Genomic DNA, 19,367 nt, shown 5'->3' on the forward strand with positions numbered 1-19,367 from the left:
AATGTTATGATGTAAGTTGTTTATAATATTGTATTTTAATGCTGTAACCTGCCTTGGGACTTTAAAGTGAAAGATGGCTGAAGAAAAAGAATGTATTGGGCACTGAGGATTCCTTGCTGCTCTACTCTGAGCAAGCCCTTGCTGAGAGTATAAATATATTTACTTAAACAAGTTTGTAAGCCATGTTGAAGAATATACCTGTTATACCATGAGATTTTAAATTTTTTATTTAGGATAATCTTTTTGCACACAAATATATCTGGGACATTTTCAATGTGGCAGGACTGGAGCAAGGGAGAAAGGTTTTATTTCTTCTTAGAAAGAAGTGTACTGCACGGGGTTGCCATATCTTGAAGAGCAAAAAAGAGAACGCAAAGCAAATAAATGCACATGACAACCCTAGCTTAAGGAATCTTGTTTATAGGACTAAAGGTGAAGTTCATTACATAATTACTGAGCCCTTCAAAACAGTGTTGCAGACCCTATGGTCTGATGTTATCCTCAGAAGGCCTTGTCCAGAACCACTTCTTTGCCCTCTTTTATTTATTATACCCTCTTCAGTACTAGGTTAAACAAGTCAAGCACCCATCATTGAGTGGATGTGTAAAAAAGCAGAAGGTACAAAGGATGGAAATGGCATAGAAATATAGAATGTGCCACAATTTCAATAACACTAAAAACATTAAACACACCAGGGTCATAAAAATGACAAAAACTTTATTGAGTGATGAAAAACTAGGTGTAGCATTAGGACAAACAAGGTTTGAGCATCACTGTAACATTAGTTTCCAGCTTCTCTTCTTTATACTAGAAGTGCAATAGATTGAATATTCAGAACATTAGTCAATTAAACTTCACTCCCAAACCCAGAAAACTGCATAGTTAAGCAGTAGTACAAATACATTTCTGCAAAACCCCTGAAGATCAAATTTATTTTTTGCTCTGATTTTGGTACAAATGTGATCACCTGCACTGATCAGACTCTGTATTTCTTTTCCCTTTTCTTCCAGCCTAAAACAGAAGGGGGAAAGCTTGTGTTATGAAAACCTAAGTATCAACAAAAAATGCTAAAAATTTCCCCAAAACAGGACTTTTGCAGAAAGCACTAGCTGTGCCTCTTCAATACTGCCACTTCCCACATGAGCCCTCTGGGAAGGGAGAGAAACACTCCTGAAAGAATGGGTGGATTCTCTCCCTTTTCACAGGTTATTTTTTTCCAGGAGGAATAGAAATCACTTGTCCTTTCCATTCTCAAGGTGTGATTCATCACCCACAAGCAGCACTTTCTCTAGACGGATGCTCATTGTTGCTGAAACAAGTGAATACACTTGTGGATCCTGAGGATAATACTAGGGAGGAGACTTATAGTATCCTCAAGTTGTTGTTTATTGCAGTACTGAAGCACAACATATACATAAACAAAGGAATGTGTGTGAGAGGAGAATTAAGAACTGCCTGCCCGGGTCTTCATAGCTGTATTATATGACCCTGCCTGTCCTGGGTGGAAGTGACCCATGTCTGGATGCCTCCCTCACATAGGATAGATACCATATTGGCTCAAATATAAGCCACACTTTCCCCCCCCAAATTCTGATTGTGAAAAGTTAAAGTGAGGCTTATATTCACAACCTTACGGTATCACTGCTGAAACAGCTGCCTACGAGGGCCATCGGGAGTGTGGGACAGCAGGGCCCGTCCCAACCACATCTCCCAAGCCTCCCCCGAACCGCCGTAAGGAAGGGGGAAGGGGTGGAGGCCACCGGCAAAGCAGCGTGGCTCCTCCTCCCCAGAAGCAGCCCAGGAGCGTGGGGCAACGGCACGCAGCCTGCCCACTGCTACCAAGCCTTCCCCGGCACCGGCTTGGAGAGGTAGTGCTGAGAGGCAGTTGTGTTGGGAGGTGGGTGGGCAGTGCGCTCAAAACCGAGCGCCGGCTTGGGGAGTGGGGCGCTGGGCGCCCCCCATTCAAGACAATAGTGCCAGGAGGCGGGCCGTCCCTGCAAATAAGCCTTGAATTTTAAAGGTGTGGCTTATTTGCGGGAATGTCTTATATTTGGACCAATACGGTAATTTTGTGTATCTATATATGTATCTACAGGTATCATCTCTCTCTCTGTGTATGTGTGTATAAACTGCCAAATAGAGATAACAGGTAATAAACAATTATGGTGATGGAGGAATTGTGCAGATCACTAAACGACAAATCAGAAAAGGAGCTTCTCTAAATACAGTGGATCCAGAGGAAATATTTGTAAAGTCTGCTTTAAAAGCTCCTTTTAGAGCAAATGGACACAAACTTGGTATGTAAATATAAACGATCAGGCTTGGCTCCTAAGGAAGTTCACTGAAGGAAAAGTTTCTTGTCCCCCTTCCTCTAGCAGCTCCCATTGCCTCTCTGACACTGTTCAAGACCTCCAACCTTCCTGGAGAGGCTTTTTAGGAGAGTACAGGCAGCTGCAGTGGTGGGATGGGTATAAGAAAAGTTTCTTCTGTGAGTTTCTGTTTACTTACGAAGTAGCTAGTAATGTTACCTGATATTTTGTTAGCTCTGCTTGCAGTAATTTCACTTTAGATCGTTCTTGTTCCAGTGCAGCATGAAGGCTGGTAACCTTAAAAAACAAAATAAAAAGCTCAACAATTACTGTCTTGTCTCTTAACAAAGTGATATTTGGAAGATAATGAAGTTACATGCCTATTGCAGCACTAATGAAAAAGAAAATCAGTATGTGCTATTTTGCCTATTAGCGGAGTTTCAAAATTATTGCCTGAACTTTTCCTGGAAATAATGTGGCAACATGTACCATTTCTGGCAGCAAGTTCACAATATTTTGAGAATTACTGGAAACTATATAAAGTTGCTGTTGCAAAGAGAGAAAAAATGTGATTACATCTTACTAATTTTTACTCACTGAAATGAATCCATCTAAGCTGGATGCAGTGGGAAGGTCCGGTTCCATGAACATAACTCTACTCATAGTTCTTCCAACCCAGTTGTTCTGATATTTTGATTTAATATGCTTTTTAAAATATATTACAGAAATGTTTACCTGTAAAGTCAGCTCATTCTTAATACTCTGAGATTCATCGACCTGAAGCAGTATTTCGGCTTTATCTTTCACTAAAGTTTTAAAACAAAACAAAAAAGATTAGACTTCCTATTTTTAAAGATGTTGAGAATAGTTAGAGGCACATTTTTCAAGCACCACGAAACATAGCTGATGGGCTGCATTCCGCCATGCAGGAGTCACAGACTGCACAGGGCTGCTATGAAATAAAAACTGAACAACCCTATTTGTCTTAGCACTGTCCAAACAATTTGCAGATAGATTTAAGGAACATAAGAACTTTTAAAAAGAATTTTAATACAGTATTTAACAAACAAAGCAGTACTTACTCTCTCCTTCCTGCAGCATTTTCAACAGCTGTGCATTTCGTGCTTTCACTTCCTTATACTTTGCCTAAACATTTTGAAAGATCAGTTATTACAAATGGCATATTTAAACAATATGGACATTAGAGTATTAGTTGTACAGTGCAATCTTATGCATGTCCATGTTTACTGAAACTTACTGTCCAGTAAGTGTATTTAGAATTGGTGCCTTAACATTTCAAGATCAATCTCTAAGGGTCAAATGGAAAATATAATACACAAGTACATTCAAGATTCCCCAAATTCCATTTTTGAAAAAAGTGTATGTGTGGGTGAGCTTCAAGAATCAGAGGAGAGGATGGCAGAGAAAAAGAGAAATATATTGTTGAGCTGGAAATTCACAAAATTGCCCCATTTATATAAGGTTGGCTGTTGCCTTCAAAGATCAATTAATCTTCTTTGATCCCTACTGACAATTAAACAGATGGGGAGGGCAATGTGCTACAAATAATTACTCTTGACAACATTCATAAATGCAACAAAAATATCTAATAAGTTAAAAGAAAGGAGATTCCAACTAAACCAGTAGGAGCTGTTCAACAGTGAAACAGACTCCCATGAGAGGTGGTGGACTCTCCTCCTTTGGAGGTTTTTAAGTAGAGGGTGGATGGCCATCTGTCATGGATGCTTTAGTTGAGATTCCTGCATTGCAGGGGGTTGGACTAGATGACCCTTTGGTCCCTTACAACTCTTAAGATTCTATGATTCTAGTAAACACATCCCAAGTCTGGTTATCCCCCCACTGAACCAAATTCTTCTGAACATTAACAAACTGTTGACAAGTAGTTAATTATTTATAAATGTGGACTTTTAATGCAACATGTCCAACTCTCTCACGTGGTAGAAACCTATAATTACTAAGTTCTCTCCCCATAGCAGCATTAACTGGCAGAATAAAGAATATCTATGAAAGAAAACAGTAAGAAAAAGGATTTATTTACAATTACTATGTCATTATGTGGACTTTCTGAGGCTGGGGATGGAGGATTGATAGCGTACACTGAAAGCCTTTAAATGATAAGCCTATTTTACTAAGTAAAAATCTTTTATTTACTTCTGAAATAATAACCTTATCTAGATGCCAACCTCTCCTACTAATATAGATGTAATTTTTATTTTGAAAAGCAGTGCTTTGAAAAGGCTAATACTGTATAATAAATACTTTCAATCTAAACATTTGTTTAAATTAAATGCTGCATAAAAAAACCCATTACATACCTCCCATTGAGTGATTATACTCTTTAATTGCTGGATTTCTGCATCTTTCCTCTCAAGTTCCAGCTTTAGTCTCTCTATTCTTCCGTCTTTCAATACAAAATCCTCCAGATTTTTAAAAGAGATACAATGTAAAATGAATTTTACACCCTTAACGAAGTTGAAGAGATGTGAACTACTGTTTAATCATTCAAAATATTTTCAAAAGTAACAAATGAACATAGGTATGCTTTAAAATGCTAGCAATTTAAACTTTTAGTATTTCAAAAATACAATGGAACTTACTATATGGTCACATACTATGGAAACTGACACATAACACTGATTATTAGTCCAAAATGTTTCCTCATTCAGGAAGCTATTACAGTTGGTCAAAAATTATTTCACTACAAAGAAATTTCAATCATTACCCAGAGGATAAGCTGCCCCTGAAATTCAGAGCAGCTTTAAAAGGTGACCTGTCCAGAGTTCAGGGAGGGCAGGTATAGGGAGCCTGTGGTTCTACACATGTTGCCAACTACAACCAACTCCCAGGAGAGGTCTCTGCAGTCTGAAGGCAGGCAAATCTTGTCCCCATCTTGAAAAAGGGGTTGGGGAGAAGACCCATGTAGTGGTACCTCTGGATACGAACGGGATCCATTCTGGAGCCCTGTACACATCCAGAACAGTACTCACCCTGAAGCGCCGAATCTGTGCATGCTCCCCACACGATTCAGCACTTCTGCGCATGTGTGTGACGTCATTTGGCGCGTCTGCACATGCGCGAATCACCAAACCCGGAAGTAACCCGTTCCATTACTTCTGGGTTTGGCGCGTACATATCCCGTGTTGTACGCAACCTGAAACATACGTAACTAGAGGTATGACTAACTACTGAACCGCTTGATGCTCATGCCAGGAAAGGTTCTGGAACATATAATTAAACAGATAGTCTAGGGATACTTAGAAAAGGATGCTGTGATTACTAAGGCCTAGCCTGGGTTTCTCAAAACAAGTAATGTCTGTTGAAATCCAATTTCTTTTTTTGATCTAGCTACAAGCTTAGCGAATCAGGGGGGTGCTGTGGATGTAGTATATCTTGATTTCAGTAACACTTTTGTTAAAGTCCCCCATAATATTATTGTGCAGAAACTGGTAAAATGTGGGCTGGATGAGGTAAATGTGAAGTGGATTTGTAGCTGGTTGACTGACTGAACCCAAAGGGTACTCATTAATGGTTCCTTGTCATCCTGGGGGGGGGGACAAGTGGGGTGCTGTAGGAATTGAGGGGATGTTCATCAAATCTGCAGATGACACCAAACTGGGAGGGGTAACCAATGCTACAGAAGACAGAATCAGGATTCAAGATGACTTTAACAGATTGGAGAACTGGGCCCAAACTAACAAAATAAATTTCAATAAGGACAAATGTATCGTACTTAGGCAGGAATAACCTGTTGCACAGGGGACACCTGGCTTGCCAGTAATACATGTGAAAAGGATTTACGGCCCTCCAGATGTTTTGGCCTACAACTCCCATGATCCCTAGCTAACGGGACCAGTGGTCAGGGATGATGGGAATTGTAGTCCAAAACATCTGGAGGGCCGAAGTTTGGGGATGCCTGCCTAACATGAATCAACAGTGTGACGCAGCAGCAAGAAAACCTAATGCTATTCTAGGCTGCATCAACAGAAGAATAGGGATCAAGGGAAGTAATAATACCACTCTATTCTGCCTTGGTCAGACCACACCTGGAATAGTGTGTCTAGTTCTTAGTGCCACAGTTTAAGAAGGGTATTGACAAGCTGGAATCTGTGCAGAGGAGGGTGACCAAAATGATCCAATGGTCTGGAAACCAAACCTTATAAGGAACAGCTGAGGAAGTTGGGTATGTTTAGCCTAGATAAGAAGAGAGTGAGGAGATAGCCATCTTCAAATTTCTAAAGGGCTTTCACAGGGAAGATGGAGCAAGCTTCTTTTCTCCTGCTCCAGAGTGTAGAACCTGAACCAATGGGTTCAAGTTACAAGAAAGGAGAGTCCAACTAAATATTAGGAAGAACTTTCTGATGTTAAGAGATGTTCAACGGTGGAATTGACTAATGTGAAAGGGAGGTTTTTAAACAGAGGTTGGATGGCCATCTGTCATGGATGCTTTAGTTGAGATTCTTGCATTCCAGGGGATTGGGTTAGATGACCTTCAGGGTCCCTTCCAACTCTACAATTTCATGCTTCTATTATCAGTCCTGGAAACCATGGGCAATGAATGGCCAGGGATGGTGAGAGCTGTAGCTCAGCAGCATCTGGTGTGCCACGGGTTCTCCACTCCTAGGGTAGGTGAACAAACACACCAATCCCTGTGGCACACATTTTTTAAACCAATTTTACTCGACTCTTCAGCCAAAAAGATGAATAAAAAGTAAAAAAAAATGGCAATCCGTGCCAGAGGCTTACTACACAAAATGAAAAATGGAAGAATAAAACAGGGAAACTCAGGCAACCGTTCTTAAAGTTACAGTTTCCGTGTCAGAAATTTAGTAGCCTTTTCATACCTATATGCACTTTTAAGCAGCTACTCAATTTCACCTCCTCTATTATAATCAGTACAGTATACTTTCAGGAATGTTCATTTAACATACATGTGTGGGATCACGTGATGTACTGTTATCCATTCCATTATCTGTGATATGCTCTCTTCTTTTCTCCCTAGTAATTATTTTGTGAACATCGTCTTCCAGTCTATTGAAGAATTCACCATCATGCAAGACAGTATGTGAAGAGCTCAATTCCTGCCAAGAAACTATAATTAATCTCTATTAAAACAATTCAGCAACTTAACAATAAGTAATTACTCTAAGCCAGGCATCCCCAAACTTTGGCCCTCCAGATGTTTTGGACTACAATTCCCATCTTCCCCGATCACTGGTCCTGTTAGCTAGGGATCATGGGAGCTGTAGGCCAAAACATCTGGAGGGCCGCAGTTTGGGGATGCCTGCTCTAAGCCTTTTATATGAAATCCCAATCTAAATATGAAATTTCAGCTTTAAAGCAATTTACAATACATTTTTTTCGAAATGCCCTCCATCCCTACAATAGGTCTTGGTAATTGCATCAGGCAAAAAATTAGCATCATTTTAATAATGCTTAGATACTATTTTAATCACTTGCTAAATTTGCTGGCCTTGTAATGCAGCAAGACATGGAATACATTCATGTCTTTCAGAAACAACCAAGTAACCATTGTCTTGCTACAATGCTTTCATTCTTTGCCTTCCCAGCACAGTAAGAAAACGTTGCATCATTCAGTTTGAGGGTAAAGCCAAGGCTTAATTTCCCCAAAGTGATGTTATCATGTAGTACACTTAGACCGACTACTGAGTACTATGATGTCATCACATTCACTACCTGGACCATGATTAGCTGAGATCACAGTCATTCAAAAAGCCAAAAGAGAAGCTAGAAACAAAAAATTATAGCAACTAAACAACCGAAGATTAGGCTGTGAACAGGTACAAGAGAGGCAGCTAATAAGAACTGATTAGGTTTTTCAAGGGACCATTTTGAACTTTCAAGAGCCCACTTTCCTTGTTAAAAATATATAGTGCAAAAAATTTGGTGCAGCCACAGAAATTATTCACGGAGAAATCTTAAAACAACTTATGTTGAAATGTTAATTTAATAGCACAATCTTTCATATACAATTTCTTCACAATTTCTAGGTTCCTGCTGTTCACTTAAGTCTCCCCAATAGAGCCACAAAAAATATTTTCATGTCACTTATTTAGACAGAGCATGTACTAATGCTTGCCAAGAAAGTGGAAAAAATTAATGGTGCCATTTAAAGAATTCCCTCATTAGATACTTCAAGCATTATTTTTGTTTGATCAGGTACTTACCTCCTGCTTTTTGGGAATGTGTTCTGAAACAACATGAAAAATTTAAGTTACAGATTAAATTTAATTTGTGAATGAAAACCCTAAAACTGATTATCCAGGAATATTTCAGTGCCATTGTCAGGATTTTCCAACTCTCCCTCCCCTCAACCAGCTCTCCTGTTCCCGGACGGACTGGTGAGAAAGGCGAGGGCTGGGAATCCTTCCTGCAAAGCGTAGTCAAAACAATCTTAGTGGTAGCTGACACCACCCCTCTGTTCCCACCATGCACTCCAGGGGAGGAACCAGAGAAGAAATCCCCCTCCTGTTACCAGGTGCAAGGCTCTCGGTCTCTTTTTGAGACTCGGACAGAAGTTCATCCGGTTTGGCTTTTCCTTGCTCAAACCCAGGCCCACTGTACCGTGCAGCCTACAGAAGAATTAGTTCAAAAGATTCCTTACAGGACTCTGGCCCACCTTAACGTGACACCAGCAAGCGTATCAAATCGGTAAGTGACCAAATGGCTTTAGGGACTGGACCAGAGCTTTCCCCCCTTAGGAAAGCACACACAAAAAGGAAATAAAGCAATGTTCCCTTTCCAAGGTTTATTTAAAAACTTAAAACAAGACAGCTTAAAAATCAGTGCACATTTCTTAGGACGTTACAAACAGAAAAACAATAAAAGTATATAGTCTTTCTAGCTAAATACGTATGCATACATCGGAGTTTCAAAGAATGAAATGAAGACACAAAGCATTGCGGGTCCACGGACCCCTCCCTCTCACAGCCTCATGCTGACAGGGTCTTTGGCAAGCTGCTGTTGGCAAAATGCAAAGTTCCAACTCCAGAGGAACTATCCTTATCCAATTTAGTCCCATGGGGTTCCGTGATTAAACCAATGAAAGGGCTGTATCAATTAAGGCCTGCCAATGACTTTTAGGTGTGAGCATAACTCACAACTGTCCCTTAGTTAGGGCACTAAGTGGGGTTTGGAATGTCTTTGGGTAACTCCTGATTTCTTCTCAGGCTAATTGATCTACAACAGACACTCAGGTGAAGAGGATCTCCTGATCTTCCTTGACCCAATCCGCATACCACAAATTCTGCTATATGAATATAAATCAGACTAATCAGATAACACAGGGGCCTCTTTTTACAGCCTGTAGGCAATTAAATCAAACAGAGAAGGGAGGGGGGAAGAGCAGGGCTGCTTAGAGGAGTCATTCTGAACTCCTAACCTGAGGTTTTCCCTTCTCCCATAATCCTTCAGGGGTATGAACCAAGGATTCTGATAATTCTAGGGCCCTGGCATGACAGCCATACTCTGCTAAATTATAAAATAAGATTCTCTAAGTCTAAGCTAAAATTTCCATTCATACTTTAAATTCCTTGTATTCTGTTTTGCCAGATTTATAAATCTAGCAACAAGGCACCACTTGACCCACCAGAAACTAAACTACTGCAACCCAGTATCAAATTTGCCACAAAGTGTGATCAAGTGTGTGATTTGTAAAATGGCCCCTGGTTTTCTGGGATGAAACCAATTTAGAGGTTCTTCAAAGTAGTTTTTGGCCTGGTGTTAAAACTAAAACTGCTTTAGCTGTCCTGCTGGACCACCTTTTCTGGGGAATAGAAGGAGAGAGTCCAACTATGCCGATTCTACTATATCCTTCTCTCAGCAGTATTTAAAGGTAAAAGATCAAAGCAGTGTAAAGTTTCATTAAGACTTTAGCTCTTTGTACAGGCATTCTGTCCATGGGAGACTTCTGATTAAGCAGAGAGATCTCACTAACCAAAGGGGAAGAAGCATATTTTGCCAATTCTCCACCCACCTCCAGGACACAAACACTTCTCAGATTGTTTCAATTAATCTCCCAATACTCTGGAATATATCTGAGGGTACAAAGGGGAAATTGGCAAAAGTCCCCCCACTCACACTGTTGGCGATGGAAGTGAAGTCTGAATCCTGAATCTGAATTCCTAACCGGACAGGTGTCTACATCTTGTGACTCTTTAAGAGACCTAATGATTTGATGAAACATTTAGCACTCAAAAACTTACCTATGTTAGTATCAGACTGGAAATCTTTTAAAGACACAGTGAGAGGTTTGTCTTTTCCCTGCTGATTTTTTCTTTTCTCTTTCTTGTGTACAGCTTTTGATGGAGGAGAAGCACTTTCAACAGTTTCATATTCCTGTAAAGAAAAAAAAACACCTTATACATCTGTCCTTAATTTGAGAGGCTAAATCATAGAACATTATGGTTAAACACTGCCAAAGGGAAAACAAGTTACGCAAAGAAATATTTTGAAACAATATAAAGCATTTTAGTCTCTTGCTTAGTATTTTGAACCTGTTTCTATGCAATATGCAACTGGCCTCTCTAAACAAGTAAACCACACATCCAGCATTGTACACAAAACTAAATAAGAAATAATTCTGTTTTCACCACTACTATTACTATAGGCAATATTTTCTTGATCTGCTATTAACTCAACTGAATCTAGCAAAAAAACCCTACAGCTGTACATAGGCTCATAAAAAGTGCACTGTTAAGAATACAGTGGTACCTCTGGATACGCATACCTCCAGTTGCGTATCGTTCAGGATGCGAGGGCGGCAAACCCGGAAGCATTTTTCCGGGTTTCACCATGCGCACCTGCTCAGAAGCGGTCTACTGCCATGCACGCATGCGCAGAAGCAGTCCCTCCAGTTGCGAAAACCTCGGGATTCGATCGGAGCTCCGGAACGGATCCTGCCCACAGCCGGAGGTACCACTGTATTTTTGTTTTAATTATACTTAGAGAAGGGAATACCTTTTTGTGTTCTTCATATTCCAGTTTGCTGAGAAGTAAAGCTTTTTCAAGATCGGCTTCAAACATTTCAGAAGTCAACTGAAGAAACAAGATGGAAAAGTGTACCATGTGGCAGCGTTTTATTCAAACATACACCACCCTCTATCTTAGTATCACATGTCAGTTACTTATCAGTCACTCCCTCCCCTAAAGAGGTACATCTAGCATCTTCATTATATAGCTTCTGGAAATTGCTGAGGACACACCTCTTTTGACGCTAGAGATGTATATTTTTAGGATCCACCTTATTTGATTGTTGGTTGTTTTAAACTGCTTTTAACATTGTGTTTTAATTGTTGTAACCTACTGAGAACCAAAGGGTGAAGGGATGGGTAACAAATGATATTATTTGGCACCTTGACTAGAGAATAAATCTCAATGAACTAAATGTAACTTTTTTCTCAAAACACACACTCATGATTGCTGAAAGTTATAGCCTGATAATTTGCACATTTATGCAGAATTAAGTCCTATTGTGTTTAACAGAGCTTTCTTTCAAACCTGACCCAAATGCCTGCCAATGCTAATGCATACAAAGCAGGTGCAGCGGTTAAAATGAACAATCACGAACACTTAAAACTTTAAAATAACTTATCTGATGAATTACCTGTTCATCTCTTTGTCTCCACTCTTGCCAGTTCTCTTCCTGAGAATCTTTCCTTGCTGAATTATGTAATGCTTGCTCATGCTGAGACAAAGAAGCTCCATGGGAACTTTTCTGAGGGATTTTCTTAAAAGCGAGATTTCTGAGCTATAAAAACAGTAAACATAATAATTTTATAAAGTATAAAACAATGTGACAAGCTGAAACCTCAGTGTAGGTGTGCTCTAAAGTGCCTTACATTATTCTGGTGATTTGATTAAGAAGAAACCCTCACATAATGTTGGTGGTCTAAACTGGCTAGAACAATAAACACACGTTAGGTTCCCTGTGTACAAATGGCCAGAGGAACAAGGAAATATCAGCTGGGCCCAAACTGTAAGTGTAAATATACAATTCACCACATCATTCCAGCATTCTCAAACTGAGCCCTCTACCTTTCCCCTTCCCCTTGTAATTAGTAAGCACAAATGCAGGTCTGTATCTCTTTTTCATTTATGTATTGCGCCTACCACCAGAACTATACTGAATTATTGAATGACACAATACTTTTGGAGACTAGTTTTCTCTGAAAATACGAATAAAGGTAAAGGGACCCCTGACCATTAGGTCCAGTCGTGACCGACTCTGGGGTTGCGGCGCTCATCTTGCGTTATTGGCCGAGGGAACCAGCGTACAGCTTCCGGGTCATGTGGCCAGGATGACAAAGCTGCTTCTGGCAAACCAGTGCAGCACACGGAAACGCCATTTACCTTTCCGCTTGGAGCGGTACCTATTTATCTACTTGCACTTTGACGTGCTTTCGAACTGCTAGGTTGGCAGGAGCAGGGACCAAAATAGGAATAAAAGTATGGTGTTTTAAAATATCAATAATGGTGGGTTGTAGCCAATGGTGGCTTTATGTAAGCTGAGGTGCGACTTAATGTAAGGGTAAAAAGGTAAAGTGAGGTACCCCATTGCCACAAAGCCTCCCCATCAATTCCAGTCTCCTGTGCCATATCCCACTGTTCCACATGGTCCCATAACCTTCAGGGGCAATAAGTGAAAACCAGGTGCCCTGCATCAAGTGCTTTTGCTAGCACAATTGGATATAACCTGACAGGAATTCCATAGCAACGGATGCATTACAAATATCATGAGTAGCTACAATATAGTAAGAAAGGAAGCAAGTAAGAAAGGAAGCAAAGGAAACTCTTCCAAGTTCTAAATAATTCATAATATGTTTTAGAAGTATTGCTAATTTAGTATTTGTTTGAAAACTGAATAACACTTAATACTACTCAATAATATTTGTATACAGTGGTACCTCTACTTACAAATGTTTCTACTTACGAACGGAGCTCCGTCCGCCATCTTGGATGCGGTTTAGATAGGATTTTTTCTACTTATGAATTTTTAGATAGGGTTGCTTCGACTTACGAATTTTTTCTCCCAATGCATTCCTATGGGATTCAACTTACAATTCTTTTCGACTTATGAATGTGCATTCGGAACGCATTAAATTTGTAAGTAGAGGTACCACTGTATAGGCATTGTCACCCACAAACAGGATTTGTTTTATTTTAAACCTATCTGAACCATATGCACCAATATATGCTATGAACCTAGACACCTACATTAAAAGAAAACAAGCACTCAAACATCTGCCCTGCCTTAGGGCAGATTTCTTCAGAAACATCTCCTTCCAAAGATAAACGTTTTGGATTAGGATGCCATTCTAGTTTTGAAAGAAAGGTGTTTAGGATTCACCTGATCCTAAACACCTTCCCACTTCTAACCCCTGCTGGAATCTTCACCACATCTCAAGTATACTTAATTCTTGATCCTTCACTTTTTGACCTTTCCTTTGCATGTATGTGTATACCTGGCCCAACTGAGTATTGAAACAGTTACATCACCTCATTGGCTTCACTCTGCTGCTGTTCCTTCTTTTTTCTTCTCTTTTCTTTTTTCTTTTCATTTGTGGTTGACTTGCTGCCTAAAGCTTGGGACTTTCCACCATTTCGACTGTTTCTTCCTTTTCCAGATTCTGAATCGGATTCACTGCCACTATCAACTTGCAAAAGAGCAAACCGTGATGCCGTAGTAGGAACTGAACTAATAACTGCAGAGGCCATTTTAATGTTGGAGGCGTCTAGAAGCAAGCCGCTGTTTCAAGAAGCTTCCTGGATAAGTAACAGCAATATAAGGATCCATTTTACTATAAGAGCACTGGTATATTAAATCACTTTTAAAAAAAAAGTTTAGAGTTTTATATAGTAACCAAAAGACCTCACAAACAAAACCACCACATTTTTCTGAATCAGGTTTGATAAATTTTTCTTTCATTCATTTTGCAGAGTTATGTAACCTAGAAATACCATATCCGTTAAGCTCCAGGTGCATTAATCAATGTGGTGACTGAGAGCATGCCCAGGATTAATAGGCCCAGAAATAGCTGGCCCCTTTTTGGACAATACCCTGAATAAGTTGTTCAAGGGACGGGGTAATAATTTTTTCAAGAAAGCAGAAATACTTTTAATGAATGAGGAAGGGAAGCCCCAAAGTACTTCTTTAATAACTATTTTTAATTGAAATAAATTAAAAGTTTGTTATGGGTATAAGCTTTTGTGTGCATGCACATGTCTTCAGGTATTTTTAATTGGTAGTTTTTGTTGAATTTCTTGTAGCAGCCTTGGATGACTAATTTATACTACTTTCTGTGCAAAATATAAAGAATGGTGATAAAAATAAAGCAAAAAACCCAATAACTTAATACTATAGGATAAAGCAAAAAACCCAATAACTTAATACTATAGGATTGCTTTTTCATTGTTATTATAATTTGAAAAAGTAAATAAATAATACTGTTATTCACTCTCTAAACTTTGTGCTTATTAAACACTTCAGATGATAGAAAGGTCACCAATAGGAACTATTACCGTACTAACAATGTAGCTGTCATTTTATTCCTAGGTAGGATTGCAAAAGGGAAGCTCATTGATCTTTTGAAAACACTGGCACACAAGTACAGTATAGTCCAGAAGAAGATTAACAAGGATTTTATAAGAAACTATCATGTGCTCTTAAGGATTAAGTTTAGGAGTCTGTGGAACTATGGTTCCCATCAAAGAAACATGTTTTAAACAAAGAGAGCTATGTAATTTCATGAAAGTGTAACTGTGAAAAAGTATCAGATGAAATGTTTATAGTGGATCTTGCTACACCACTGTTGGAAACTCCAAGGTTCAAAGACAGAACTCCTAGATCTTTTAATCAAGAGGAATAAGCATGAGGCATCTTCCCTGCTTTCTAAAGAATTCAATACGATGAATTCGTGTCTCCTTGGCATTTTTTTAACAATGATATGGGTGTCTCTTCTTCCACATGCAAGAAGGCCCAAATAATACTATCTAACAAGAAACTATGGATCAAAATCTACAACGCTAATATTCCATGTAGATGTTTTCTGAACAAGGTGCAAGTTTTTCAAAAGGTACAGTTGCATTCTTTGTTTACAGAGATCTTAAAACAGACTTTCCATCTTCTGCTTTAGGCATGTACTTATGAGAATCAAGGTTTTGACAAAATGTTTTAGAAAATGGATGAAATTGCCTTCTGTGATGCTAAATAGGTTGCAATCTTATTTGCAGTAGCCTGGGAATGTCCCATTAATGTACAAATACTGAGCAGACACTGCTCTATAAAATAGATTAAATAAACACAATTTCATAATGATAAATATATGAAAATGAATACGTATGCTTTACATGTCTGTAAACATAGCAAGACATGAAGTTAAACAATTACCGTGTTTCCCCTTTTTTAAGACACCGTCTTATAACTTTTTTTCCTCAAAAAAACACACGGTGGCTTATTTTCAGGGGGTGTCTTTTTTTTTAAGTGCTGGTACAACTGGGTCCCACTGGCTCAGGACACTCGGTGCTCTCTTCCGCGCACATTATAAACACCACACTCTAGCCTACTGTGCTATCCAGGTTTTACTGTCAACCAGGCTGGCAGCAGCTCTCCAGAATTTCAAACTTGGGGGTACCTGGGGGTTAAACCTGGGATCCTTCTGCTCCCCGGGCTCTCTCACGCCGGCCGAGGAATGAGGAGGGAGGCCGTGACCCGTCCCGCTCTGAGATGCTTGTGAGGGAAGCGCGAGGGGGACGAGGCTTGGGCCCATGCCCCTGGCGCGCGCGCGCGGCTGAATGACGAGCCGAAGCGGAACCTTTTCTCTGTGGGGGGGGGAGACGCGCGCGCGCAAACACACACACACACACACACACACACACACACACTGAGAGAGAGACACGCACAGGGAGAGAAAGAAAGAGACGCGCGCACACACACACACACACACACACACAGAGACGCACGGGGGAGAGAGAGAAAGAGACGCGCGCACACACACAGAGAGAGAGACGGACGCACGGGGAGAGAAAGAAAGAGACGCGCACAAACACACACACAGAGAGACGCACGGGGGGGAGAGAGAGAGACGCGCGCGCACACACACACACACACACAGACGGACGCACAGGAAGAGAAAGAAAGAGACGCGCGCACACAGAGAGAGAGACGCATGGGGGAGAGAGAGAAAGAGACGCGCGCACACACACACACAGAGAGAGACGGACGCACAGGGAGAGAAAGAAAGAGACGCGCGCGCACACACACACAGAGAGAGACGCACGGGGGGGAGAGAGAAAGAGACGCGCGCACACACACACAGAGAGAGACGGACGCACGGGGAGAGAAAGAAAGAGACGCGCACAAACACACACACAGAGAGACGCACGGGGGGGAGAGAGAGAGACGCGCGCGCGCGCGCACACACACACACACACACACAGGCGGACGCACAGGAAGAGAAAGAAAGAGACGCGCGCACACAGAGAGAGAGACGCACGGGGGAGAGAGAGAAAGAGACGCGCGCACACACACACAGAGAGAGAGACGGACGCACAGGGAGAGAAAGAAAGAGACGCGCGCGCGCACACACACACAGAGAGACGCACGGGGGAGAGAGAGAAAGAGACGCGCGCGCACACACACACACAGAGAGACGGATGCACGGGGAGAGAAAGAAAGAGACGCGCACAAACACACACACAGAGAGAGAGACGCACGGGGGAGAGAGAGAGAGACGCGCGCGCACACGCACACACAGAGAGAGACGGACGCACAGGGAGAGAAAGAAAGAGACGCGCGCACACACAGAGAGCGTGCGGCTGCAGCACACACAGAGAGCGTGCGGCTGCAGCGCTCACGAAGCAGCGCTGCACTTAGGGGAAGATGGCCAGGGAGGGGGGCTGCGGGGTCAAGGCAACGCGTGAAAGGGAGGGATGGCGAGGAAGAAGTGGGGAGTGAAGTGATCGGGGCTTTAACATGCCCGCACGCGCAAAAGGGAGGCTCGGAATGTGGAGATCGGTTCTGGCTGCTTCTCTTAAAGTGCCGCAAGTAACGAGCCTCTCTCTCTTTCCTCCTGCCGCTCGTGCCCTTGGTGCTTCGTGCGGCGCTGCTTCACGCTTTGTCAGCGCTGCAGCCGCCACCGCTTCTGGGCACCCACCCGACTCCGCAGGCTTCCTCCTCCTGCCGCGGCCGGCATTGCAGGAGCTGGGTCCTGCTGGCTGGTGCTCCGTGCGGCACTGCTGCACGCTTTATTGGCACTAAAGCAGCCACCGCCGCTTCCGGGCACTGACCCGACCCGGCAGGCTTCCTCCTCCTGTCGCGGCCGGCATGCTGGGTCCTGCTAGCTGGTGCGGAAGTATGGCTTATTTTCGGGGTATGTCTTATAGCTCTCAAATGGTTAAAAACCCTGCCATGGCTTACTTTCTGACTACGTATTAAAAAAGGGGAAACACGGTACTTATAAATGACTTATATATATATATGCCTAAAGAACAATCCTGCAAAGTTCAGACAATTGCACTTTCTTACCACCAGAAACTGGTTCAACAAAACATGTCATTTAACAAGATCAGGGGTCAACAAACTTTTTCAGCAGGGGGCTGGTCAACTGTCGCTCAGACCTTGTGGGGGGCAAGGCTATATTTTTTGGGGGGGGGGTGATGAATGAATTCCTATGCCCCACAAATAACCCAGAGATGCATTTTAAATAAAAGGACACATTCTACTCATGTAAAAACATGCTGATTCCCAGACTGTCCTCGGGCGGATTTCGAAGGTGATTGGGCCGGATCCGGTCCTCGGGCCTTAGTTTGCCTATCCATGAACCAGATCATTAACACACTTACCAATGCCAATAGCTTTCTGCAGTTTTATCCCATATCAACAGGGGCATGACCCAGCTAAAGCTAAGCCCTTTAAAGTTCTCATGTTTGGGGACTCATTTTCCAATTCTGCCCCACACAGACGAGTGGAGGATAGTGCTCCTGAAATGCCATATATCCCGTTCAATTCTGGGTTCTGCATTCAAGAAAGGGATGACTGAGAGACACCCCAAGATTCACAGGCCCAGAAGTAAAAAAAAAAAAACCCTTCCCCTACTTTTTTGGAGAAGACCATGTAAAAATAAAAAGGCACATTAATGAAAGCTAAGGTAATTATCACAAATTGTGGGGTGAGGTTTCACTTTTAGCCCCCCCCTCTTTCGTTTCAGCAGAATGGCCCCCCAAAGGGCAGCACCCCACCCTCACCCCCCGCCCGCCTGAACCCCCCAACAGCTCTCGCTTGTATCTGGAAAGAAAACCAAACCGTTCGGCGCCACCCACCACGGAGGGAACCTTGCTGCCGAGAGCCCAGCCGAGCAGCAGCCTCCTCGGAGGGGCTGGAAGGAGACAGACAAGGCAAGGCAGGCAGGCAGGCTCCGGGTCCCCCTTGGACGAGGCCTGGTCTCGGCGGGAGCGAGAGAGAGAGATGGCGGCCTTTCCGAGCCCCGAGGGGTGCGGAGAGCGAGGGGCCACGGAGGCCGCCTCACGGACGGCGGAGGGGCTGAGAGAAGCTGGCGGGGGCCGCGAAACGGTTCGGGGCGTCGCGTGAGGGGCGGTAGGAGGAAAGGCTCTCGCGCCGGACTCGCTCGCGGAGTTTGTTTACGTCTCGGGACGCGGAGGGAAGGAAGAAGGGGCGGGGGGCGCATGCGCAACAAAGCGGGTTTGTGACGTCTGCGAGACCGGGACGTGGTGACGGGGACGCGAGAGGGCGCTGCCCCCCCCCCAAAAAAACCCCTGAGTCTCTGCTGGGTCTCTCTTCTGTGCGCTGCTGCCGGCCCCGCTTTCTCTTTGCGTCCCCCCTCCGTTAAGTGCGCTCCGTGGGCGGGGGCAGGTCCCGTCACCCGGGGTCAAAACGGTTCTGTTCCGTTGCTCTTCTGGGGAAACACGTGGTTGACGTTCTGCTGTTGGCGTTGACTACGCACTTGTGCTTTTATCATTTTAGTATATGCTCTTTTACATTTCTTTTTTTTTTTAAAGCAGGGT

The 19,367-nt window shown here is 42.6% G+C and overlaps 1 protein-coding gene across 1 annotated transcript; it reads right to left on the reverse strand.

Annotated features, from left to right (window-relative positions):
- Positions 1-697: 697 nt before the first annotated feature.
- On the reverse strand, positions 698-19,019 carry GKAP1 (G kinase anchoring protein 1). The gene is made up of 12 exons (XM_035099990.2): positions 18,666-19,019; positions 13,845-14,111; positions 11,953-12,096; positions 11,307-11,384; positions 10,553-10,685; positions 8,516-8,538; positions 7,259-7,408; positions 4,646-4,747; positions 3,392-3,455; positions 3,045-3,115; positions 2,529-2,606; positions 698-1,011 (listed from the first exon to the last, which is right to left on the reverse strand). The coding sequence occupies exons 2-12, from the start codon at positions 14,061-14,063 to the stop codon at positions 964-966; spliced, it is 1,110 nt and encodes a 369-aa protein (XP_034955881.1). The 5' UTR covers positions 14,064-14,111; positions 18,666-19,019; the 3' UTR covers positions 698-963.
- Between the last annotated feature and the right edge of the window lie 348 nt (positions 19,020-19,367).

Source organism: Zootoca vivipara, chromosome 11 (genome assembly GCF_963506605.1).
Source record: "Zootoca vivipara chromosome 11, rZooViv1.1, whole genome shotgun sequence".
In the NCBI taxonomy this organism is placed as follows: Eukaryota; Metazoa; Chordata; class Lepidosauria; order Squamata; family Lacertidae; genus Zootoca; species Zootoca vivipara.